Source organism: Akanthomyces muscarius, chromosome 1, assembly GCF_028009165.1.
Source record: "Akanthomyces muscarius strain Ve6 chromosome 1, whole genome shotgun sequence".
In the NCBI taxonomy this organism is placed as follows: Eukaryota; Fungi; Ascomycota; class Sordariomycetes; order Hypocreales; family Cordycipitaceae; genus Akanthomyces; species Akanthomyces muscarius.
In genome coordinates, this window is record NC_079241.1 from 6,507,370 (window position 1) to 6,531,491 (window position 24,122).

A 24,122-nucleotide genomic window follows, 5' to 3' on the forward strand; every position below is an offset into this window, starting at 1 on the left:
GTTTGTCCCAATTGGCCTAATGTACTGATAATATGGGTTGTGGACTCATTGGCAAGCAATGACAGCACTGCATTAGCAGACCCTCCTTTGACGTAGTCTGACCATCGCCCACAGACGCATCATACATACACCGCTAAACAGAACAGACCATCGACCAGCAGCTGAGATCTTTACATTGGCGGGCACCAAGCTCGGTAAGCCAGCCACGGCTTGCCGTTGTAATCCCCAGACGGGGAGTTGCATCCGCCCATGTCGGTAAGCTCTTTGATGCCGGTAAGGCATTCAGCATCAGTGTACATGTAGACTGTCCCAATCGATTAGCTACGTAACTCAATGCCCAATGCTGGGATACTAACGGTTGCATCCTTGGATGTTTGTCCACTGCGAGATGGACAGCACGCCTTCCTGCTCCAGCTTGTGGCAGCCCTGCGGCTCGCCGTAGTTGTGCTCAGCGAGATCCGTCATGCACACGCGGACGTTGCCGAGCCGCTTGCCGGGTCCATTGTTGGCACAGTCCTCGTTGCCGAAGAGGTAGAACTGAGTAACAGGCGCAAGGTGGTCAGGGCACTCTTGATAGTCCGCGAGGGCGGGAGCGAGGAGGGTGGCCAAGGCCGAAGAGAACAGAAGGGAGACGCGCATGATGTCTGGTGGTACGAAATATGACCAAGTCCACCACTGCAGCGTCTTGCCGGGCCACCACGCTTATTTATACATTTTGGAACATCACTGCGCGGCTCAAAAATTTCACCGACTCGCATTCGCGTATCACAGCCTGGCTCGTACTTGGTATAGAAACGTCACGGCACTGGTGAGCGTGGTAGCATCGAAATCCTGAAGGATCAAACTCGGTGGGATGAGCGACTGATTAGAACCCTGCAGACGGACATAAGAGTCGGCGGCTCGCCGGGGAAGAGGTGTGAGATTCTGGCACTAAAATGTGTGTTTGCCAATTACAATTCTCATATGATCTTTGCTAGCTTCTTCTCCATCCCTGCTTTTTTGTCGGCACGCTTTCGATTTTGGCTTTTGCTGGCCAAGGCTTCTCTCGGCTTTGAGACTTTGTCGGTGGCTGGTGCTAGCACAGCCACAGCTTGATCAACTCAGGTGGGGTGCTTCTGTGGCTTGACGCCCCATGCCCGTCCCGGTACCTACCACCTACTAATAAGTTACCCACTGAGCTGGTGCGTACTGCTAGCGCAGCGCTCAAGCTCTCAATACGGTCAGTTGGCAGGCTACATCATCACCGGACCTAAACCTCGCCGTCTCCCTCCGCCGGCGTCTCTGGCTATCCGCCCTCATCACCCCAATCTGCCGCCGAATCCCGACCGGCCGTCCGCTCCTCGCACCTGCCCTTTTTCTTGGCCCCCTTCCGCTGCGACGCGCGAGCCACCATGTCGCTCGATCCGCCGACGTACCTCGCTTCCCTCCAGAGCAACATCCGCCAGCGGCCCATTCCTTGGGAGGGAGCAGTCCGCGCCGGCACCCTCACCGAGGACCAGCACGCCAAGATCCGCGCCGTCGACAAGGCCAAGAAGCCCGAGCAGCGCAAGGAGATTGTCGAGGCCGACCTCGATGGATACCGCTTGCTTTTCGTGGGCGGCCAGGGCCAGCCCAGCGTTCTTGAGACAGCGGCCAAGCAGGCCAACGTCATCCAGTATATTCTTGTCTTGCTTGCCGACGTCCTGGATGGTACGTTTACATTGAGCTGCAGAGCTACGTGAGGAAGTAGCGTTCATGTCACAGAAGCCCCGGACTTTGCTATACCGTCCTTGCAGCTCTCCATTCTGCCATCTACCTATACTGACATTCACCTCTTTTGTATCATTTAGCTGTCCCATCCCTAGCCAAAGCTCTCTTCAAGAACCCCGAGCCATACACGCACTTCCTGCCGCTTCTTCACTCCAATACCACCGAGGACCACATTCCTTTGCTTGCCTCTCACGCATTGACGACGCTGATGGCTCTCTCGCGCGACGAGTCCAAGGCGACCCTCCGTGCCCTGCCTGTCCTCTTTACATACATTTCTGGCCTGGCCAAAAGCACCGATGCAGGTCTACAAGACATTGCTGTACAGGAGTACTCGACACTGCTAAACGGCCGCGCCTCCCGCGAGCAGTTTTGGAACCAGCGTAGCGAGACTATCGAGCCGCTCATCAAGATTCTTCACAGCGCTGCAGGTGTCAGCAACTCGGGCAATGCATCGGCTACCCTGTGGAGTGGGACTACCAATGGTCGCGCAGCTGCGACCGAAGGCTCCGTAGGCGGCGGCGTTGGCCTACAGCTGCTGTACCATGTCTTGTTGGTCCTGTGGCAGATGAGCTTTGAGGCTGATGAGATTGGTGATGACCTCAACAAGTAAGTTGACCCTGCTTTTCAACTGGATACACGCTCACCATTCATAGCGAGTACGATATTGTTCTTCTGTACACACATCTTTTGCGATTGTCGCCCAAAGAAAAGACCAGCCGACTCATCCTCTCGACCCTGTACAACCTGCTAGTCAAGAACCAGACGTCGCTGCTGCCTACAGCGGTTCTCGCACGCCTACCGCCTCTGCTGGAGACTCTTGGCGGCCGCCACCTTACCGATGTCGACCTGCTCGATGATCTTCAGAATCTCAAGGACATGCTCGAGGAATATACCAAGACCAAGACAACGTTTGACGAATACGTAGCTGAGGTGCAGTCTGGCCACCTTCGCTGGTCCCCACCTCATAGAAGTCAGGTATTCTGGGCAGAAAATGCACGCAAGATCTTGGAGCACCAGAATGGTGAGATTCCCCGTCAACTCGCCGAGATTATGAAGAAGCCTTGGGACAACGACAAGCAAGTGCTGGCCATTGCCTGCAACGACGTCGCCTGCCTGGTCAAGGAGGTGCCAGAAAAGAGATGGCAACTCGAAAAGTCAGGCCTCAAGACGAGGATTATGGAGCTCATGCAGTCGGAAGACGAAAATGTGCGATGGGAAAGTCTGCGAGCGTTGGGAGGCTGGCTCAAGTACAGCTTTGAGCAATCGGCATAGTAGCGCGGCTTGGACGAGCACGAGTAACGTTGCAGAGGAGGAATGCAGCACAGCGGATAGGCACAGCGGATATACTTGTACGTGCCGCGTTTGTTTTTGGTTGGGTTTGTTTAATATGAGCAATGGTAGTTGCAGACGCATGAGTCAATCATTGGTTGCATGTACAAACTGCGTGTATTGGCATAGAAGAATCATTTCGACACCTCTTGCCCCCATAGTGATATGTTCGTACCGGGTCTTGTATTTGTTTACTTTTAGCCGCACTTCATGAATATCTCCTGCATACCTCGAAGTCATTGCCGCATGATCTGTGCTTGGCGAGTAATGGTAGATTGGGTAACTGTTTGCTAATGCGGTCTCGTAGGCACAGTGGTGTGATTGGGCGATTTCGAAGCGGAATAGCGCTGAGGCGAGCGGGTTACAGCGGTCGAGCCTCCTGGAAGACGCCTAGACCCCGCTGTCGCCCGGATCCGTCTTTGATGCCGGAGGCCATTGTGCTTCGAGTCCGGGGGTACCCGAACCCCACCACAGCTTGGGCTGTTACGTACCAGGAACTGATAATCGTTCAATTCGTCAAGACTCCAAATTCTTTTGCCGTGGAGACGAGACGCATCGTTCTTCTCCCCTCTACCATTCCTCTCTCTTCCTCCTCACGGCGTCTGTATATTTTCTCGCGCAGCAGCTCGTCCGCTCTCCCCAATTGAGCCGCCACTCTCCCCCAACAAACACAAACAAACACACACACACACACATCATGAATGGCATCGCCATGGTTGCGCGGGCTCGGCCTGCAATGGCCGCCAGCCGCCTGACCACCGTCCGGGTCGGCGCCCTCAGCCAGCGCGGCGCTGTCCGCCACGGCTCCGGCGCTGCTGCCGCCGCCGACCTGAAGAAGACGCCGCTTTACGACTTCCACGTCGCCCACGGCGGCAAGATGGTGCCCTTTGCCGGCTACCACATGCCCGTGCAGTACAGCAACCTGTCGCTGGCCGACTCGCACCACTTTACCCGCAACCACGCCTCCATCTTTGACGTCTCGCACATGGTGCAGCACATCTTCAAGGGCCCCAACGCGGCCGCTTTTCTCGAGCGCGTCACCCCGTCGGCCTGGGCCACGCAGGGCCACATGCAGAGCAAGCTGACGACGTTTCTGTGGCCGGGCACCGGCGGCATCGTCGACGACACGGTCATCACCCGCCTCGGCGAGGACGAATACTACGTCGTCACCAACGGCGCGTGCCTCGAAAAGGACACAAAGTACATTGACGAGCAGCTCGGCCAGTTTGGCGCCGGCGTCGAGTGGACGCGCCTCGACAACTCGGGCCTCTTTGCCATGCAGGGCCCGCAGGCGGCCGAGATCCTCGAGCAGGTCCTCGACAAGGACTACGCCAACGTCGATCTCAAGAGCCTCTACTTTGGCAACGCCGTCTGGGCGCAGCTTAAGCTCGCCGACGGCAGCAAGACGCACCCGGTCCTCATCTCCCGCGGCGGCTACACTGGCGAGGACGGCTTCGAGGTGTCGTTCAACGGCAAGCTGTACCCGGCCTTTGACACCACGACGCCCGCCGTCGAGGCCCTTCTCAAGGCCGCCGGTCCCGAGCGCCTGCAAATGTCCGGCCTGGGCGCCCGCGACTCCCTCCGCCTCGAGGCCGGCATGTGCCTCTACGGCCACGACCTCGACGACACCATCACCCCCGTCGAGGCCGGCCTCAGCTGGATCATCCCCAAGGAGCGCCGCGTCGCCGGCGCCGGCTTCCACGGCGCCGAGACCATTGTGCCCCAGATGACCCCCAGGAGCAAGGGCGGCGCCGGCGTGTCCAAGCGCCGCGTCGGCCTCGTCGTCGAGGGTGCGCCCGCGCGTGAGGGCGCCACCATCCAAAAGGACGGCGAGACCATTGGCAACATCACGTCGGGCGTCCCCAGTCCCACCCTCGGCAAGAACATTGCCATGGGCTACATCAAGGACGGCCAGCACAAGTCGGGCACCGAGGTTGACGTCGTCGTCCGCGGCCGCAAGAGAAAGGGTGTCGTGGCCAAGATGCCCTTTATCCAGACCCGCTACTGGAAGGGTGATGCTTGAGCAAGAAACAAGCAAAACCAATAAGAAGAAGCCACATTGAAACACCATTTTCTTTTGTTATAAATTGACGATTTTGGATTTCCGAGACTGCGTTTTTGTTATCTTCACAACATGACTGCCTTGATGGCCAGATTATAGGTTATTAGTTTCAACAGGTACTTTTATAGGACTGGAGTTTTCTTTTTTGATACGGAACATATTCCCCAGGGCTTGGGGGGCCGACATGTCGCGACGAGCTCTATACGGAAGAGCGAGACAAAAAATTAGATACCCCCGGTTTAGGCGTTGCAATGCCATTTGAGAGCGAAGTCGACTTGACTCGCCATTTTTTCGCGATGTTATTATGGGCATCGAATGAAACGACAACAAAATTTGACTCGGTGATTGTGTGGTACTGGCTGACTTGAGCAGGAGACGATTAGTCGGCGATGGAAAAGATTTGGTAAACTTCGGACGTGCCAATGCAGGCCTGGAAGACGATAACTGCTAGTTGAACCGCCAATACTGACTCTGAATAGAACACGCAAGTGATTGGTAGTTTTGACAATTATTTGATGAAGGCTGATATGAATATGATTCAAGCCACTGGGACTTTTTCCTCCATTCACACATATGTTCTCGAGCTATGTGTCCCCCTTTACCTTGATCACTCGCGGCTCACGGCACCGTCGTAGTGAAGAATGCGATGATAGTCAAGCCTCTGACAAGCCCTCCAATACGCAAGCACATTGAGAGCAGTTACTACAAGTATCCGATAGCCTTGCCGAGCCTCTTTCTCCAGGACTTCTTTTCCATTACCAAAACGCTCAAAACATGTCTCTGCGCATGAGGCCAGAAGCGAACAAGACACTGCACGACAAAAGCTACCATCGACATGCTTTACGAGAGGCAGGCTTGCGTCCAAAATTCGGCATCGCTTGGCCAATGCGTGAGAGGCGAGAGCGAAAACCGACCGATCTTTGCGCCCTAGTTACAGTTTTGCGACGCCAATTGGCCAGCCGGCACTTTTGCATCTTGGTGCCAATATGCGATACCACCCCGAGGGTCGTTGCCATGACTGGCTTACCTGCTCTACTGAAGCCTTTTGCAGATTTTTCTTTCTTTTCAAATTTGCTGATCATCCACCGCTGCAACGCCCAAAACACATATTGCGCCTTCCGAACAACGTCGCAAGCAGATATCCGCCCTGAAAAGACTCCAGTCGCGCCCTCTCGCGCCCACCAAACATCTCACGACCCCATCGAAAAAACTCTAGCGCCGTTTTGGCCTGGTGTCCGCGGTCGCCGGCGGCCATGGGGATCTTGAGATTCGTTTCCTGGATCGCAGACGCCTGCAATTGCGCCCGTGGTACATGCGCACTATGAAGCAGCACAACGCCTTTCCCCCCACCCCGGGCAGTTTTTTCGACTCATAATGAGCCTTGCATCATGTCATTCTATTCCAGAAAAGGAATTGTCTGATTCCGAAACGCCCTCCAATTCCGTGTATCCATTTTTGGCGTGGAGACGGCCGGCGGCCAAGTGACCAACCGCCCCAATCTCACCTAAATAAGCTACCCCGGTACACCTGTCGAGGGCTTATCAGCTCAGCACCCGTTTTCTCTGCTTATTGAATTTCAAATATTTTCAAGATAATCTTTACTGCTTCCAATAAAACATCTTGAAAACAAGAAAAATGCTGTCTTCGGTTCGTGCAGGCGCGCGTCGCGTTCCTCGCCATGCTTGCAGGCTGCAGGTGGTACGGCCCATGGCGACAGCCTCGTCGGTGTTCCCCAACGAGCCTCCGAAGCCGGCCGTCAAGACCGCGATCCCTGGACCTCAATCCAAGGCTGCGCTGGAAAAGCTGGAGAGAGTATTCGACACGAGGAGCATGAACTTTGTGGCCGACTATGACAAGTGCCATGGAAATTAGTGAGTGCACCCACGTGCGTGCGCGGTCCTGGCTAACAACTGCAAGCATCGTCGACCATGATGGCAACGTTCTCTTGGACGCGTAAGTATTTGAATCGCTTCAAAAGCAGTCAGCATGAGACTGCAGGAAACACATCACTGACTCGTGAGACAGATTTGCTCAGATTGCTTCCATTCCGCTGGGCTACAACAATCCTCACCTGCTCGAAGTCGCAGATAGTCCTCAGATGAAGAGCGCCATTGTCAACCGTCCTGCCATTGGAGCCTTTCCCTCATCCGAGTGGGCGGATGTCCTGGAGACTGGTTTGCTAAAGGCGGCACCCAAGGGCTTTAGCCAAGTGTTTACCTCCATGACCGGTTCCGATGCCAACGAGCTGGCGTTCAAGGCCGCCTTCATCTGGCGCCGCACCCTGGAGCGCAAGGGCGCCGAATTCACAGCAGAGGAGCTCTCCTCCGTCATGAAGAACGAAGAGCCCGGCGCGCCCAAGTACTCCATCCTCTCCTTCGAGGGCGGATTCCACGGCCGCCTCTTTGGTAGCCTGAGCGCCACGCGCAGCAAGGCCATCCACAAGCTCGACATTCCCGCGTTCGACTGGCCCGCCGCGCCCTTCCCGCAGCTGAAGTACCCCCTCGAGGAGCACGCCGCCGGCAACGCCGCCGAGGAGGAGCGCTGCCTCGCCGAGACGGAGCGTCTGCTGTCCAGCTGGCCGCAGCCCGTCGCCGCCGTCATCGTCGAGCCGATCCAGTCCGAGGGCGGCGACAACCACGCCTCGCCCGCGTTTTTCCGGCGCCTGCGCGAGATGACCGCCGCGCGCAACGTGCTCATGATTGTCGACGAGGTGCAGACGGGCGTCGGCGCGACGGGCAAGTTTTGGGCGCATGAGCACTGGGGCCTGGCCACGCCGCCCGACATGGTCACGTTTTCCAAAAAGGCGCAGGCCGCGGGGTTCTACTACCGCGACGACGCGCTGCGGCCCGACAAGCCGTACCGCCAGTACAACACCTGGATGGGCGACCCGGCGCGCGCGCTGCTCTTCCGCGGCATCCACGACGAGGTGCGCCGCCTGGGCCTCGTGGAGCGCACGGCGGCCGTCGGGCGCTACCTGTACGGGAAGCTGGAGGCGCTGGCGGCCAAGTATCCCGGCGAGGTTCAGAACCTGCGCGGCAAGGATAGGGGCACCTTTATCGCGTTTGACAGCCCCCGCAGGGAGCAGGTGCTGGCCAAGGCCAAGGCTCACGGGCTGAATATTGGAGCGAGCGGTGATAGGGCGATTCGCCTGCGGCCGATGCTGGTGTTTGAAGAGGGACATGGTAAGTTTCTTGACCTTGGTCTTGTTGTTGAAGGGGTTTATGCTAAATCGTTGTAGCGGACATTTTGATCGACATTTTGGAGACGGCTATTAAGCAATGAGAGCCGCTACTCGTGTTGCTTTCGCGACAGATGGTTCATAGGCTTTTTCAACTTTGCGAATATAATACGGGAAAAAGCGGAGGAGGAAACATGGAATTTAAGTACTTATACTTTGACTTTGCATTGGCCCCGGGTTCAAGCCATGGTCTGTTGGCTTTGACGGAGGGTAGTAAGTTGTCGGCCAGCACCTTTGCACAATCAGACGTTGGCAAATGGCGATGTCGAACACTCAATTCTGCATCTCGTGAAGCAGCTTCATAGCAATACAATTTTTTCATTACTATCTTGTCTAACCGAACTTGAACCACACTTGAAAGATAGCCTGCCATCTTTTCGTCACCCAAATTCAGCGTCTTTACCGAAACGCTTTTTTTCTTCATTCATTGAGGTTTGGCCATTTGTTCATTCATTAAATCATCGCGAGTTGATTTAGAGACCACCCTTTTTGGCGGCATCACCAGCAGCACCAGCGGCGTCGCCGGCGGCATTACCCGCATCGAGACCAGCACTGGCCGTGGCCTTGGGACCACCAGGAGGCTTCATAGAGCTGAGCGCACCAGAGCACTCCTTCCTGAGGCACTTGAGAGCCTTGTCCAGGGCGTCCTTCTTGTCGGCACACTTCGAAGAGCACTCCTTGAGCTGTGAAGGAATTGCATGTTAGTATTTGTACTGGCTTCGATAGTAACGCTAGGTTCGGTTTAAACGTACACCGGGGGGCATGGACATGGACATCATGGGCATGGCAGCCTTGTTGCCAGCCTTGCCGCCGGCGCCGACATCAGCGCCATCAGCACCACCAGTAGCCTTGGCCTCGGCACCAGCGGTCACGGCGCCGAGAGCCGGGCCGCAGTTCTTCTTGAGGCACATGATGGCCTCGGAGACGGCGCCCTTTCCGTCCTCGCACTTGGCGAGGCACTTCTTGAGCTGTGATTGAGGGTCAACATCATCTGTGGTGGTGTGGAGGACTGAGCCAAACTTACACCGTCAGGAGCACCCTTGGCGGCGTCACTGGCACCAGTAGCCTTGGCATCAGCACCGCCGGAGGCTTTGGCAGGGCCGCCCATGGGGGCCGCGGCAAAGGCGACGGAGGCGAAGATGGCGACGAGAGCGGTGGAGAACTGCATGTTTGCGGTGGCGGATTTGGAATAAGTTATGGATTTGTAGTAGTAGTTTTGTGATGATCTTGTAAGAGTGGGAGGATGAAAGGATGATGAAAGATTTTGGCTGAGATGAGGGATTGAGTTGCTCTTTATATAGAAGAATCATTCGAGATTGTTGTCACCACGCTGTTGCCACTTTGACAACCTGACTGCCTGTCTTTCCTAGAGTATTCAAGTCAGCATGCTGCTGTCGTCAAAAACAGCGTCATAACTTCATTCCGGCAAAGGAACTTGTGAGGGCCCACGGTACAAAAGGCGGCAAGCGTCGGGATATTTCGACAGTAATGGTGTCACTCAAGGGATACGCTTGACTGAGATGGAAAGCAACTGAGCGATCAAGGGACCGAGTGCAGCCTGGAATGCTCCAGACTATCTTTGGAGCTAAAAACATCGGGTTGTCGGCGGCACCATTCCCCGTCCAGCCGTTGCAGTGCGTCATTATAGAGAAGCTAGAATTGCGACGGGAATCAGCAACGGATGATCGGGGGGCCAAGTGCAGGAACGATCGGACCGGTGGGGAGAATGGAGCTCGTTGCGGAGCTGGAAAGCTTGATTTTTTCGGGAGATGGAGAGAATGTCTTGCATGGACATGGAGATGAGAGAAATCTAGAGCACCCGATTCATCACGCTATGAGGCTGCGGAGTCGGCACGCATTCCTATCGGGCGAGACACAACGACTTCCCCAGCTCCTGTGCAGGCTACTTTCAATCCAATAAGTTCAGAAGTTGAGGAAATTGCTGCTGGAGATGTGAGAGAACAAATAAGAAGTTCCGTGCTGTCTATGCCACTTTTTGCCACGAACATGTTTGGTATTGTGGACGGCAAGCCGTCAATTAACAAGCTCCATCCAACACGAGCCGAGACATATGACGACATGCACATCGAGCTTCTATGCCGCCTCTCCAAGAATTGGAGGAGTTTAAGATTTTTTTTTCGATTGAAAACTAGAATGTCTGATGGTTGTGGATAGCAAGCAAGAGCGACAACAGACTACGCTCGCAATACGATGGGCAATTAGGTGCAGTGGTCTAAGCTCAGCCAATTCATTTCCAGTTGCCTGGTCTCTGGAAATCTCCATAACGACTAGTGTAGATCATTGCCAACTAAGAAAAACGGAGCTACAACTTGGAAGGCGGGACACAGGAACCAGCTCGCCCTGCCCCGGCTGGCATGGAGGGGCTTATGGCCGCATGGGGAGGGAGGCTGGCCTAGCTCAAGGGGGAGAAAAGCAAGAGAAATGTGCTTTCTGTTTCGACAGAAGGGACTGCAATTGTTTCAGAGGCACACGAGCACAGAGTCATGAGGCAGACTCTGTCGATGGAGTGGGAATGAAGCAGCTGCACCAATGGTCCATTTTCGATGGCAGTGGTAATGAATGTGGATGAGACTTTGACGGGCCACTTCCCCTGGCAAAAACCTATCCATAACTCGAGTGAAGCTCGAATTTCGTATGTAGCATTTCTTCTTCTTCTTTTTCCGGTTAAATTGAGCCGCTGTCATGTAAATATAACCAATGCGTGTACAGTATCTTACTTATATGACCCGAACCCTTTTTGAACAGGTCTGGTAGCTATCATCCGACCCGATCTTGGACTTATGGAAGACGGACTTTGGATGAATTAAAAATAAAAAAAATAGCATGTGAATTACACTCAGTAGCGAATCGAAATCTGGAGCAACTTGGTTTTCAATAGTTATATGCGGCTCGGCCGCCTCGGACGCCGCAAGCTCGTGGTGGGGGCCTCCGTCCGGCGCCGGCGAGCGGGGGAGGGGAAATGAGAGCATCACGATATGGGCCGCTACAAATGATGCGGATGGAAGCTTATGCGGGGGCCAATTTTCGGGTCATTTTCAAGCAATTGCAGTTTGCTGATTTTTCGCCTTGTCCCGAGGCTATACGCATAAAAGATCCGGCGTACATACCTGCACCAATTCTCGTCGCATCTTCTCTAGACACACACACCAACACCAACACGCACACACAACATGGCTGAGCCTGTTAAACTCGAAGCGCCCAATGGCGTCAAGTGGATGCAGCCAACCGGCCTGTTCATCAACAATGAGTTCGTAGCGGCTCAGAGCGGCGAAGCAATCACCTCAATCGACCCTGCGTACGTGATTTTTTCCACCCCAGACTGGTTCACTTCTAACGCAGTGACAGCACTGAAAAGCCCATTGCCACCGTCCAAGCCGCCGGCGAGCAGGACGTTGATGCTGCCGTTCGCGCCGCGCGCGCCGCTCTCAAGGATCCATCGTGGAAGCTGCTCTCCGCCACGGACCGCGGCATCCTCATGACCAAGCTGGCGGAGCTGATGGAGTCGAAGCGTGAGCTCTTCGCCACGATTGACGCCTGGGACAATGGCAAGACGTACGCCGAGGCGCTCGACGGGGACCTCGCCGAGGCGGTCGGCGTGATCCGCTACTACGCCGGGTGGGCGGACAAGACGTTTGGGCAGACCATCAGCACGACCCCCCAGAAGTTTGCCTACACGCTGCGGCAGCCCGTGGGCGTCGTCGCGCAAATCATCCCCTGGAACTACCCGCTCGCCATGGCAACGTGGAAGCTCGGCCCCGCGCTGGCGTGCGGCAACACGGTCGTGCTCAAGGCCGCCGAGCAGACGCCGCTCAGCATCCTGGTGCTCGGCGAGCTGATTCGCGAGGCCGGCTTCCCGCCGGGCGTGGTCAACTTTGTGAATGGCCACGGCGCGACGGCGGGCGCGGCGCTGGTGCAGCACCCGCTCGTGGACAAGGTCGCGTTCACGGGGTCGACGGCGACGGCGGCGCGCATCATGGGCATGGCGGCCAAGACGCTCAAGAACGTCACGCTCGAGTCGGGCGGCAAGTCGCCGCTGCTCGTCTTCAGCGACGCCGACATGGAGCAGGCCGTCCGGTGGTCGCACTTTGGCATCATGTCCAACCAGGGCCAGATCTGCACGGCGACGTCGCGCATCCTGGTGCAGGACGCCGTGTACGACGAGTTTGTGCGCAGGTTCATCGACACCACGACGGCGACGAGCAAGGTCGGCAGCCAGTGGGACAAGGGCACGTACCAGGGGCCGCAAGTCTCCAAGGTGCAGTACGACCGCGTCCTCGAGTACATTGGCATCGGCAAGCAAGAGGGCGCGCGCATCGCGGCGGGCGGCGCGCCGGCGCCCATCGACGGCAAGGGCTTCTTCATCTCGCCGACCGTCTTTGTCGACGTCAAGCCGACGATGCGCATCTACCAGGAGGAGATTTTCGGCCCCGTTGTCGCCATCGCGCGCTTCTCGTCAGAGGACGAGGCCGTCGCGCTCGCCAACGACACCACCTATGGCCTCGGCGCCGCCGTGTTCACGAGGGACCTGGAGCGCGCGCACCGCGTCGCGGCCGAGATTGAGGCCGGCATGGTCTGGGTCAACAGCAGCCAGGACTGCGATCCGCGCGTGCCGTTTGGCGGTGTCAAGCAGAGCGGCGTTGGGCGGGAGCTGGGCGAGGCGGGCCTGGAGGCGTACTCGCAGGTAAAGGCTGTACATATCAACATGGGCAACAAATTGTAAGAAGAAATTGCCAAGATTTGTACATGGCACGACAGTCTAAACTGAGACAATGGCGCTGGAAACGTGTGACGAAAGAGCTTCGCTGAAGTACGGTGTACAGGGGGATGGGTGTCAATACTATTAGGCTTCCAATGAAAAAGAAAAGGCTGATAATATACTTTTATCTTATTAGTGAAGGGAAAAGCCACACAAGCTGTATGCCTCTTTGCCAGAAGTATCATGCTCGAGGGGAAGGAGAAGGAAAAAGAAAACCCCAAATATAGCATCTTGAGAAAAAAAGGAACGATGAATACGAAACGAGTGAGCGAGTTTAGTGATAACGGATGCTTATTCTCAAGATGATTTAGCTGGCCAGTGGGGGCTCTTATATGGCCTTTGTATGGCAGCCGCCGCCGCTCTACTTGGCTGTCGGGCAGAGCACCGCGCAAGATTCGGCTGCTCTGGAGTCAAGGCCGGGATATATTTAGGAACAGGAACCCTCAACCTCACTCGCCCATGTGCGAATGTCTACATACAGCATTTTCAGCCGAGCTTTAGGCTTGGCTTGGCAGGGGCACTGTTGCAATTGACAGGCATCAAGTCGGGCATGATCACGAAGTTCGCTAGCGGACAAGGTGGAGGGAAGAGATAAGTACACATCTTGGCGTAAGAGTTGCTGTCGAGCAAGGCGGGTATTCATTAAACGACACAACAGCCAAGGTGGTCGCGAACAAGGACGCCAATGGTCTTTAGAAGAATAAGAGAAATTGAGAAAATCAAGAAAGACAGGGAAAATAGGAAAAAGGAAAACGAATGTCAGAAAGGATGAGAAAAGTAGTAGGGAAATAAGAGTAAAAATAATAGTTTCCCTAGAACGGCGTATTTTCTTGTCACCCACTTGGCAGACGTTAGGCTGCCACATCCCATCTCAGCTTCGGCCAGCTCCACAAATCTTAAGCCTTATAATTAATATAAAGAAAATTGAGATATTGTAAGATTAGTATCACTAGGTAGACTGTTCCGGTAAAGAGATAATCCACTGTGGGCCACATTGGGGGAATTTCCACGACTAATAAAAATATGCCAAGACCTCGCCATCATTGCAAAAGCGAAACCCAGTGCCTCTCCCCTCTGACATCTCTTATTTCTCAAATTATTTTCTTCAATCATAGCGTAGTCTATTACTCTTGGCGACTACCGGGGAGAAAAGACAATGCGTTTCTTCCCAGCGCTGCTTTTGGCTTGCACAACCGCGATATGGCCCGCAGCCGTGCTGGGTAAGCGAAACCTGCCGGCGACGGTGCAGGTAGACTTACTCTTTCCTCGAAACGAAACGTACAAGCCGGCGCCATGGTTCCCTCTGGTTCTCGCAGTCAAGGGCCTCGAGGATGTCTGGCCCTTTCCCATGGCCCTCGACATGTCCGTCATCAGCGCAAGCAGCACACTTGGCGTGGACGCACCCAGCTATCGCAACTTTGATATGTCCTTTTTCAAGTTTATATGGACCGTGGATCACTCATCATCCATAACGCACTTTGTGCATATTCCCCTCGCCAACATTACCAACGGCACGACAGATCAGTTTCACGTGAGCTTTCAGTTGAAGGTGTTGCGCCGCTGCGCGGCCAACGGCACTGAAATACAGCGAAACTGGGGGAGCAACCCTAGCTTGCTGGAGAAATACAGCCTGGACTTTAGCACTTCCCCGGACGGCAAGGTGCCCGATATTGAGGAATCCATCAGGGCATGCCCAAAACCAAAGCCCGAGTCGTCCGTTGCGCTCCGTATCAGCGGCATCTTCACAATGCCCATATACGCCCCTGAGGTCGAGCATCAGGACCAGTATTCCGTGTTTGAGGTGACGGAATCAGCTGTCTGTTCATACAAGGATGTGGCTGCTCAGGTGGCCAAGAATGTATCGGATACTGTCCTGAATGCGAGGCACTGCAGCCAGTGCGCCTGGCAGGACCTTACGGAAGTTTGCGAGGAGAAGCAAAACACGGCGCCCCTGCTTGGCGCAAAGGCTGAAATACCCGTAGTTTGGTCCAGTTGCTTGATACTGGCCACGGTGGTTGTAAATGGCTACATCTACCCAAAATGCCGTGGAATTGGCGAGAGAGCCTTCCTAGCCTTGCCCGCTCATGGTAGTATTAGCGCTCGCGGCATGTTGCATAAGCCAGCACCAGCTGCGTGGGGCAGTACTTTTTCAGTCTTTAAGAATACCCCCTAAATTATGAAATTAACTTGGGAAATATAATCGGTGGCCTTTTTCAATGACCGCTTACACTGACGAGCCGTCTGCGATGGGCTCACAGCCCTACCTAGTTGGGCGAGTGAGACAAGCCGCTACGCTGCACCATTGGCGGAAGCTATCCGTGCGGCGGCGGCGGCGGCTTGCAGAATTTTAAGTGTGGCGTTCCGCCGATCTGAATCCTGTCAGAATAAGCTTCTTTGATGCGACAACATGCCACCACATAGACCAGCAACCTCGGACAATTGCTGACGAGCGATACTGTTGCTAATAAATTATCAAGACAATAAATAGCCTGCCATTCGATGCGACCAGTCTCCATCACGTGAGTGTCAACTCCGAACGGAGAGCGGGCCTCCCGGTGCAGCTCCATGACTCGAAATGGAGACTCCGGCCATGCAGATTCATGCACGTTTTCGAACCTGCGGCCCCAGCAAAGCAAATCTATGATATCTACGCAACCCCCCGCCATTTCCATCGCAATGCCATTCATCTGATTCATCGCCCCTTTCCTCCGCCGTTTTTCTCGTCACGCGCTCGTCATTGAGCTCCATCGAACCATGAAAGGCGACAACGAGCCCGCCGCGGCCGCGGATCTCTCCTCCCTGAGCCCTCCTGGCTCCGAAAAGCACCACCGCGACGAGGAGCTCGGCAAGCCGGCGGCGCCCGCCTCCCATGGCGAGGGCGCGAGCGAGTCGACCCGGCGCGGGCTCAAGTCGCGCCACGCGCAGATGATTGCCCTCGGCGGCTCCATCGGCACCGGCCTCTTCGTCGGCTCCGGGCAGGGGCTCAAGATGGGCGGGCCGGCGTTCCTGCTCGCGTGCTACACCATCATCACGCTGCTGCTGTACGGCGTCGCCACGGGCGTCGGCGAGATCAGCGCGTACCTGCCCGTCCGCGGCTCCGGCGTCGCCTACTACGGCCACCGCTTCGTCTCGCGCAGCCTCGGCTTCACCCTCGGCTGGCTCTACTGGTACATCTTCTCGCTGGGCATCGCCGGCGAAATCACAATCACCACCATTGTCATCCAGTACTGGGAGTCGCCCGTGCCCACGGCCGCCTGGTACACCATCATCGCCGTCGTCATCATCGCCTGCAACTTCTTCCCCGTGTCCGTGTACGGCGAGGCCGAGTTTTGGTTCGCGTCGACCAAGGTGGTGGCCATTATCGGCCTGCTCATCCTCACCGTCGTCCTCTTCTTTGGCGGCGGCCCGACGCACGAACCCCTCTACTTTACCAACTGGGCGCACCCGGGGCCCATCAACACGTATCTCCTCGAGGGTGGCGTCGGCCGCCTGTGCGCTTTTGTCGGCACCCTCACCTTCTCCGTCTACGCCTTCATCTTTGCGCCCGAGATGCTCGTCGCCACGGCCGGCGAGATGCAGTCGCCCCGCCGCAACATGCCCAAGGCCACCAAGCGCTACTTTTACCGCCTCGTCATCTTTTACCTGCTGGGCGTGCTGGCCATTGGCATCCTCGTCCGCAGCGACAATGCCGGCCTGCTCTCGCCGGGCAACACGGCGGCCGCCTCGCCGTGGGCGCTGGGCATCAAGGCCGCCGGCATCCCGGTGCTCGACTCCATCATCAACGCCGTCATTGTCCTGTCGGCGTGGTCCACCGGCAACTCGTTCCTGTACATCTCCAGCCGCGCCCTGTACTCGCTCGCGCTCTCGGGCAACGCGCCGCGCATCTTTGCGCGCTGCACCAAGCACGGCATCCCCCACTATGCTACTGCGCTGAGCGCCTGCTTCGCGGCCCTGGCCTACATGAACCTCGGAAGTACAGGCTCCGTGGTATTCAACTGGCTCGTCAACATTGTGAATACAGGTGCTTTCCAGAGCTGGATCTGCTGCTGCTTCATCTATGTTCGGTTTCACAAGGCCACCGAGCTGCAGAACGTGACGGTTGCCAACGGGCAGCTCCCATACCGTTCGAGATTCCAGCCATATGCGGCCTGGATCAGCGGCGTCGTCTTCTTTGTGCTGCTGCTTCTCAACGGGTTCAAAGTATTCGTCAAGGGCCACTGGGATACGCCGACGTTCATCACGTCCTACATTGGCATTGTGGTTTTTGCCGTATTATACTTTGGACACAAATTTACCATTGGACGAAACGATCCTTGGATGATGCCATTGCACGAAATCGATCTTCACTCGGGCATGGAGGATGTGATGGCAGCCGAGTTGCCACCATCGCCGCCGATCAAATGGTACCAAGTGTGGAGGATCTTGTTTGACTAGATGACTTGTCGCGCATAAAAAGTTTTGTACATATATTCATGCATTAGCTGGCGTTGGGTTTACAAAAAAGTTTCGTACGAATTTTGCATAGATTGTTGGCCATAGCCTTGAGATAGAAAGCATTACGCCGCCACAAAGTTTGGCACTGTTTGTATATGTCGGTCACTTGACGCTTTTGTGACGCAGTCTCGGTGTTTGATGAATGGCAGCATAATTGTCGAAAGAAGGCCGTGTTCTGTTTCGATCATTTTGACGTCCTGACGACATTCGAACTGTGGAAAGCATTGACTCAAGGGTTCGTTGCACGAGCTTCGGATCATCATCTACGCGCATATCCAGTAGCAAGTATGCCAAGTCTGAGCATCGCAGCCAGTAGGTAAAAAGAACCCCTTGGGGTAAAAATGTAGCCACAAAAAAACCATGGGAGACCGCCACACGTAAAACGCAGTACAGCCTCCCTCAAACGAGCGGCAAATATTCCTCTGGCAACTACAAGACCCAAATGCGTGACGCGTTCTATCGGGATAGTAGAATGTGCGTCGGTGTCGCTGAGCGGATAACTCGCGAGGTCTTGGTCGTTGCGTGAAGAGGAAAGGAAGGAAAAGAAGTAGGAAAAGCGACAGAAAATTTGGGAGCTTGAACAAAGCCCAGCTGGAGGTGGGGCGGCAGCGGCGTGCGCTGGTTGGCTGGGGGGGCTGGTGCTTTCGGCACGCTATTACCACTGCAAATCAGGTTGCTGAGAGACCTCTCGTGCCATTTACATCAACTGCAGACGCAGGTACAGTGAGGCGCTGCAGGATGTCTGCATCAGGTCATACGAGGCGTCTTTAAAGGATGCTGCAGATAGAAGGATCAGCGGATTCTAAGAATGGCTTTTCGCTTTGATTCTACACCGAGACGAGATTTTGCCACTGCTGGGCGCCTGGCTCTCACCATCACCCAACCCAGCCTGTAATGGCAGGGTTGGATGATGATGACGTTTTGGCCATCGTTCAGAAACAACCTTGTCCCCCCATTTCTCCAAACTAGCGCGAAACACTTCCTTGTGAATTTTTCAAATTTAATGCAAGGCAGTTTGAATGATCTCCCAGCCTGCAGAGACGCCGACTAATACCCACCAGATCCTCATTCTGCGTGTTATTCACTGCCCTGGCCCTATAGTCGAATCCTCTAGCTACGTTTCATTAAACTGAATCTAGATATCAAAGAGAAGAAGAAAGTTTTCTGGAGTTTGGCATGTTCCGTTCTGGCTCTGATATGCCACACTCCCACAGGAACTCGCAGGAAGGCATCGGACGGCCTAAAACGGCACACATCCGAAATCCCCCCTTCCCCTCGGGACCGGGATATAGCTGTACTCGGATGATGTCGAATTATTGAAAACCAACAACATGCCAAGGTATTCGAGCGAAAATGGCGCAAACGATGCTGTTTCACCAGTCGAGAGGCAGAATCGCCACTTACACGCTTCTCTCTCCCGTGAATGCCATGCCTGCGGGGAAAAGATATCTTCTTGGAACGGCTCAGTCTCCGCGACTTTCTACTTTCATCTCTGGTATATTTCACACTATGGACTAAGGCGCAGCCTCATTTGCTCTGCATTGCGCCATCTTCGCGTTCCTGAGGGATCGAGCCTCGTGCCGCTTACACGCCTTCAACCCTATCTTTCATTGCATTTGGTCCTGCATCTTGACGAAGCATTTGTACTACGGAGAACATGGGAAGACAATTCGCATACCGTCACCACAGGGATGCGTTGCCCGAATTGGAGTGTTGTGTCGACTGCCGAAGCGCTCACCACAGCTACGTTGATCGCCTGATGGTTCAATTCGGTTCACCTAGATTTTCTAGCATCGGCGCTGGCCAAACAGTACAGTATCACCCACCTGTTCCCATCATATTGAAGAGGAGTTCTCACGATCGTCTTCAGGCTGAAAGGATGCCTCAAGATTCTAGACTCCCATGTTGCACGTAGCCTGGATAGCAGTTCTTCTCCTGAAGAAGCCCAATGACTTGTCACGTACCACCTCTGCGGTCAAGCCTTATTTTCTCATCAACTACAGCAGAAAGCACCTTATCGTAGCAATAAATCGAGTATCAAAGATGCGACGATGCCCTCGTAAAGACTGGCTCCGATACTCTTACCATAGCAGCTCTCTCAGCACCGCCTCGACTCTCGAACAAAAACCTGCTCATCACATACTTTCTTCTTCTTCTTCTTCTTCTACAGTACATGTTTTCTCTACATAGGGGTTTGACACAACCCAAAAAATTAGATTGAGGTTTGAAAAGCGTGCTTGCTGGATGATGTTCCACCAAGATGCCAGAGTTCTTGGCCAATGCCTCGTAGTCTGTTGTTGTGGACATTTGTTCAAGCAGTCGGTCAGGGTAGTTTGACTCTTTCTGGCCGTCTTCTGCTTTTTTGTCGTTACCAACTTGCCCTATCCAGCTGTCTTGGCCATGGGCTTTTTATCTTCATCCGGGAAAAAAGGTCTGAATTTCAGCTTTGGTAGCGGCTCTGCTTCGCTCTCTTGTCGTCATCGCGGAAGGAGTTCTTGGGGGAGCACTAACAGAACGACGGGAATACTGACTTGGACCTGCTAGTGATTGTCGGGTGCGTTGCGCCATCGTATCGAGAAGCCGAGTGTTTTCGTAAATTTGGGAATTATAGTACGTTTATTTAATCTTGAAGCATCTTAGTGTCGCAGTTGTGTCTGTTCAGACACCTTTGAGGCCTCACTAACTGGTGGGGGTACTACTAGGCTGGTGTAGACGATACGGGCTTTGGCAGGGATGGGGAGCGTCGAATTTATTTATCAGTGAGATGATGGTATAAGCAATATGATGATCTCCCATATCTCGTGTATATATGTATCTCTATTTTTTCCCCGTATTTAGTGTACTTCTGTTTTGTCGATTTCTTGTGTTTTCACTGTAGTAGGTGCTAAGAAATACGCCACTCAAGTAGATGCGTGCTGTGCAGCTCCGTCACACTCTTCGCGAACCACCGCTAGTAAGCGCTATACCGCTTATTCTTGCCATCTTTTATGTTATCCTCTATTTCTCTTATTTTCCCTCAGTTCTCTTATTCGTATCACTTTTCCTACTTTCTCCTATTTTTCTTATTTTTCTTCTCTCCTTTAATATCTATCTTTGGTGCCTATGCCTCTCACCTCGCACCCAGCAACTGGCTGCCGCTCACCCACCACACCACCCACTTCCCCTCCGCATGATGCCCACTGCATTACTACCCAACAAAGCCACCAACGCACAAATCCAGTCGGCCGACTCGCAGCTGCAGGTGGCGTTACCCTGGTGTCCCCTACCTGCATACGCACGTGTGGCTGTCGGCGACGCGAGATTGGTTCTGCCAGATAAAGTACATCGCATCGTGGGGGGGCAGCTGTCGCGTTTGCTGTCACGCCAGCAGTCAGTCACCAGGCAAACCGAGCCAGCGCTGCAACGTCCAAAGCCCTAACGCGGTGATGATCCCGACTGTTCGAAACATGACGCATCCCTTGCTCGGCCCGTCGTCCATTTATATACTCTTCTCCAGCCGCAGACTGGGGTTCGTATCCTAGACCTCGAGCATCAAAAACACATCGAAGAATCCGCCGGAAACGACGTAGCGTCGGGGTGTACCAGCAGGTAGCTATCTGCGCCAGCATCTCAGCACCAAAACGCACCAAATTGTAGCGTCTCCAGATCAGCTTTTAGAGCGTTGACAGGCCAGCCCCAGCATTCATTCACTTTAGTGACGCACTTGTCTCGGCCGCGAGCTTGACCCACTTGAAAGCTACTTTTCGACCTGATGATCTGACTTGCGCCGACAAGACCGAATCAGTCAGGTAGCTTCTTGAATTCTTCATCTGCAGCAGCCGACGACCCCTAGAGCAGTGCTAGGTTGAAAAGACGCGCATTGAACCATTTCCCTCCAAGCCTCCTCCGTCATCCAGGCTGGACGTGACATGCGGTGCGACTAGACTGACGCGCATCAGCGGCTTGCGACCATGCTCACTACGGCTGCGACGGTGCGGCTCCCATTGCTGCTGGCATTGGCCGCATACGTCTTGGCTGCCCCTGAAAAAATCGTGCTCGACGTCAATGAAGGCACTGTTGCATCTACTGAGGAGCCTCGAAAGCTCACTGGGCGGTTCTTGCACATAACAGGTTTGCCTCACTATCCTCAGAGCCTCAACAGACAGCATCACTGACCACGGCCAGACTTCCACCCCGACCAATTCTACAAGGCACACTCCGACATTGACGATAGCTGCCACAGCGGCAAGGGAGCCGCTGGCACATTTGGCGCCGAAGTTTCTGACTGTGACTCACCGATATCCCTCGCCAACAATACCCTCGATTGGGTCCGCGACAACCTCCGCGACCAAATTGACTTTGTCATCTGGACCGGCGACACCGCGCGCCACGACAATGACGAAAGCCACCCCCGTAACTCGGCGCAGGTCCTCGGCACCAATCGCATGGTTGCTGCCAAAATGTTTGAGACCTTTGCAAGCGACACGCCTCGCGGGCCTGGGCTCCAGCTGCCCGTCGTGCCCACCTTTGGCAACAACGACTTTCTCCCCCACAACATCATGGTCCCTGGCCCCAACCGCTGGTTCGTAGACTATGCAGACATTTGGGGCCCCTTTATCCCCGAAGTGCAGCGCCATCAATTTGAATACGGTGGATGGTTCTACACCGAGGTAGTGCCCAACAAGCTTGTCGTTTTCAGCCTCAACACCATGTTCTTTTTTGACCGCAATGCCGCCGTCGACGGCTGTGCGCTCGCTTCGGAACCTGGCTACAAGCACATGGAATGGCTGCGCGTCCAGCTGCAGCGATTGCGCGTGAGCGGCATGAAGGCCATCCTCATGGGCCATGTCCCACCCGCACGAACCGACAGCAAGCAGAACTGGGACGAGACGTGCTGGCAGCGCTACACTCTCTGGTTGAAGCAGTACCGCGATGTTGTTGTCGGCTCACTCTTTGGCCACATGAACATTGATCACTTCGTTCTGCAAGACACAAACGATCTCGACGAGGACAGCATTCTTGCCCAGGGCGAGGTCAACATTCGCCAGAGTCTGGATCTCGGTGAAGACAATAAAGTCGGCATTTCTGCCAAAACCGATTATCTTCAGGATGTACGCCAGCAGTGGTCGAAGCTGCCGAAGTCTGCTGGGCATGGCACTAACAAGAATGTCCAAACCTTGGAGGGCGACGATGATGACGATGAGGACAGCGACGATGAGTATGACATCGAGACCGTCTTTGGCAAGAAAAGGGGCAAAGGCAAGAAGAAGAAAGGTGGAAAAAGGAAGAAGAACAAGAAGGGTCTCAAGAAAATTGGCGGCAAATACGCCGAACGATATCAAATCTCCATGATCGGTCCCAGCGTTATCCCCAACTACTTTCCCACCATGCGCGTGTACGAGTACAACATTACCGGCATGGAGGACAACCCGCTCTGGAAAGACGTATACGGCACAGCGTCTACGATTCAGGGTGCCGAGATGCAGCGCGCACACGACGTTGGTTTTGCTCCAGAAGAGCTGAAGCGCCGCTCGCTGGACGAGCCCGCCATGACCGAAGCCGAGTTTGAAGCGCAGTTTCCCGATATTTTTGAGAATGACGATACCGCGCACGATGCCGGCAAGAAAAAGAGGAGAAAGAGAAAGGGCCACGGCCCGCCCTCACTCAACGTGCCCCCGGGACCCGACGCCGGCTCACTGCCCGGACCGGCCTACATGCCGCAGACGCTCTCGTGGGTGGCGTTTACGCAGTACTACGCAAATCTCACGCGCATCAACCACGACGCCGACAAGCGCACTGGCGACCGCGAGACCAATCCCGTGCAGTTTGAGGTTGAGTACGACACGCGCGACGACGACTGGTATCAGCTCGAGGACCTGACGGTTCGGGAGATGCTCAAGCTGGCGCACAGCATTGGTGCGGATGACCATAAAAACATTGTCACGACCCAAGTTGATATGAGCATGGCAGATGATGACGAGGTCTGTCGAGAGGAAGATGATGTATATGCCACGGGTAGGAAGAAGAAGGGGAAGAAGGGAAAGAAGGGCAAAAAGAAGAAGGATAAGAAGAATAAGCTGTGGATTGAGTTTCTCCGGCGTGCGTTTGTGGGCACCATGGACGATGACGAGTTGGAGGAGCTCTGACGAGGACCATCCGGGCCTTGTTTCTCAATTCTTGCTGTGCTTGTGTTCTGCATCTTTCTATATCTTTTTCGCCTGAACCCTGTCTTTTCGTTTCTCCGGTTGTTGCATTTCTCTGGGGCCTTTTTTTTTCCAGCTAGCATACTGTGGATTTGGCGTTGTCATATATTGGATGATATTGGATATACTGGACTGGAATATAGGTAGGGTACAAGTCTCAGGATATTACAGGACAATTTGCATAAATAAATTTGGTATTCAAAAGAAATGGCCAGACGATTTAGTGATTAATCGTGACCAGCAAGATAGTACAAAATGTTTAAAGAACATTGTCTCATCCTCATTAACCAA

General features: G+C 54.6%; 9 protein-coding genes across 10 annotated transcripts; 7 read left to right on the forward strand and 2 right to left on the reverse strand.

The window, feature by feature from the left end:
- Window positions 1–170: 170 nt before the first annotated feature.
- LMH87_007202 (uncharacterized protein) lies at window positions 171–639 on the reverse strand (the record flags this gene model as incomplete). The annotated part of the gene is made up of 2 exons (XM_056192252.1): window positions 171–304; window positions 357–639. The coding sequence occupies 2 exons, from the start codon at window positions 637–639 to the stop codon at window positions 171–173; spliced, it is 417 nt and encodes a 138-aa protein (XP_056060489.1).
- Window positions 640–1,391: 752 nt separating this feature from the next.
- Window positions 1,392–3,207, forward strand: LMH87_007203 (uncharacterized protein; the record flags this gene model as incomplete). Its single annotated transcript, XM_056192253.1, has 5 exons — window positions 1,392–1,689; window positions 1,830–2,355; window positions 2,403–2,955; window positions 3,075–3,098; window positions 3,151–3,207. The coding sequence occupies 5 exons, from the start codon at window positions 1,392–1,394 to the stop codon at window positions 3,205–3,207; spliced, it is 1,458 nt and encodes a 485-aa protein (XP_056060490.1).
- Window positions 3,208–3,775: 568 nt separating this feature from the next.
- On the forward strand, window positions 3,776–5,101 carry LMH87_007204 (uncharacterized protein; the record flags this gene model as incomplete). The annotated part of the gene is made up of 1 exon (XM_056192254.1): window positions 3,776–5,101. The coding sequence occupies one exon, from the start codon at window positions 3,776–3,778 to the stop codon at window positions 5,099–5,101; it is 1,326 nt and encodes a 441-aa protein (XP_056060491.1).
- A 1,746-nt stretch (window positions 5,102–6,847) lies between these two features.
- LMH87_007205 (uncharacterized protein) lies at window positions 6,848–8,422 on the forward strand (the record flags this gene model as incomplete). Its single annotated transcript, XM_056192255.1, has 4 exons — window positions 6,848–7,011; window positions 7,058–7,093; window positions 7,166–8,322; window positions 8,379–8,422. The coding sequence occupies 4 exons, from the start codon at window positions 6,848–6,850 to the stop codon at window positions 8,420–8,422; spliced, it is 1,401 nt and encodes a 466-aa protein (XP_056060492.1).
- Window positions 8,423–8,851: 429 nt separating this feature from the next.
- On the reverse strand, window positions 8,852–9,546 carry LMH87_007206 (uncharacterized protein; the record flags this gene model as incomplete). Its single annotated transcript, XM_056192256.1, has 3 exons — window positions 8,852–9,061; window positions 9,131–9,346; window positions 9,403–9,546. The coding sequence occupies 3 exons, from the start codon at window positions 9,544–9,546 to the stop codon at window positions 8,852–8,854; spliced, it is 570 nt and encodes a 189-aa protein (XP_056060493.1).
- A 2,023-nt stretch (window positions 9,547–11,569) lies between these two features.
- LMH87_007207 (uncharacterized protein) lies at window positions 11,570–13,119 on the forward strand (the record flags this gene model as incomplete). Its single annotated transcript, XM_056192257.1, has 2 exons — window positions 11,570–11,694; window positions 11,745–13,119. The coding sequence occupies 2 exons, from the start codon at window positions 11,570–11,572 to the stop codon at window positions 13,117–13,119; spliced, it is 1,500 nt and encodes a 499-aa protein (XP_056060494.1).
- A 1,192-nt stretch (window positions 13,120–14,311) lies between these two features.
- Window positions 14,312–15,328, forward strand: LMH87_007208 (uncharacterized protein; the record flags this gene model as incomplete). 2 transcript variants are annotated; one of them, XM_056192258.1, is made up of 2 exons in its annotated part: window positions 14,312–14,940; window positions 15,002–15,032. In XM_056192258.1, 2 exons carry the CDS (start codon window positions 14,312–14,314, stop codon window positions 15,030–15,032), a joined length of 660 nt encoding a protein of 219 aa, XP_056060495.1. The 2 variants fall into 2 exon arrangements, with proteins under 2 accessions (XP_056060495.1, XP_056060496.1); XM_056192259.1 differs by having other exon boundaries at window positions 14,312–15,328.
- Window positions 15,329–15,909: 581 nt separating this feature from the next.
- LMH87_007209 (uncharacterized protein) lies at window positions 15,910–17,589 on the forward strand (the record flags this gene model as incomplete). Its single annotated transcript, XM_056192260.1, has 1 exon — window positions 15,910–17,589. One exon carries the CDS (start codon window positions 15,910–15,912, stop codon window positions 17,587–17,589), a length of 1,680 nt encoding a protein of 559 aa, XP_056060497.1.
- A 4,010-nt stretch (window positions 17,590–21,599) lies between these two features.
- LMH87_007210 (uncharacterized protein) lies at window positions 21,600–23,774 on the forward strand (the record flags this gene model as incomplete). Its single annotated transcript, XM_056192261.1, has 3 exons — window positions 21,600–21,759; window positions 21,814–23,544; window positions 23,599–23,774. 3 exons carry the CDS (start codon window positions 21,600–21,602, stop codon window positions 23,772–23,774), a joined length of 2,067 nt encoding a protein of 688 aa, XP_056060498.1.
- Between the last annotated feature and the right edge of the window lie 348 nt (window positions 23,775–24,122).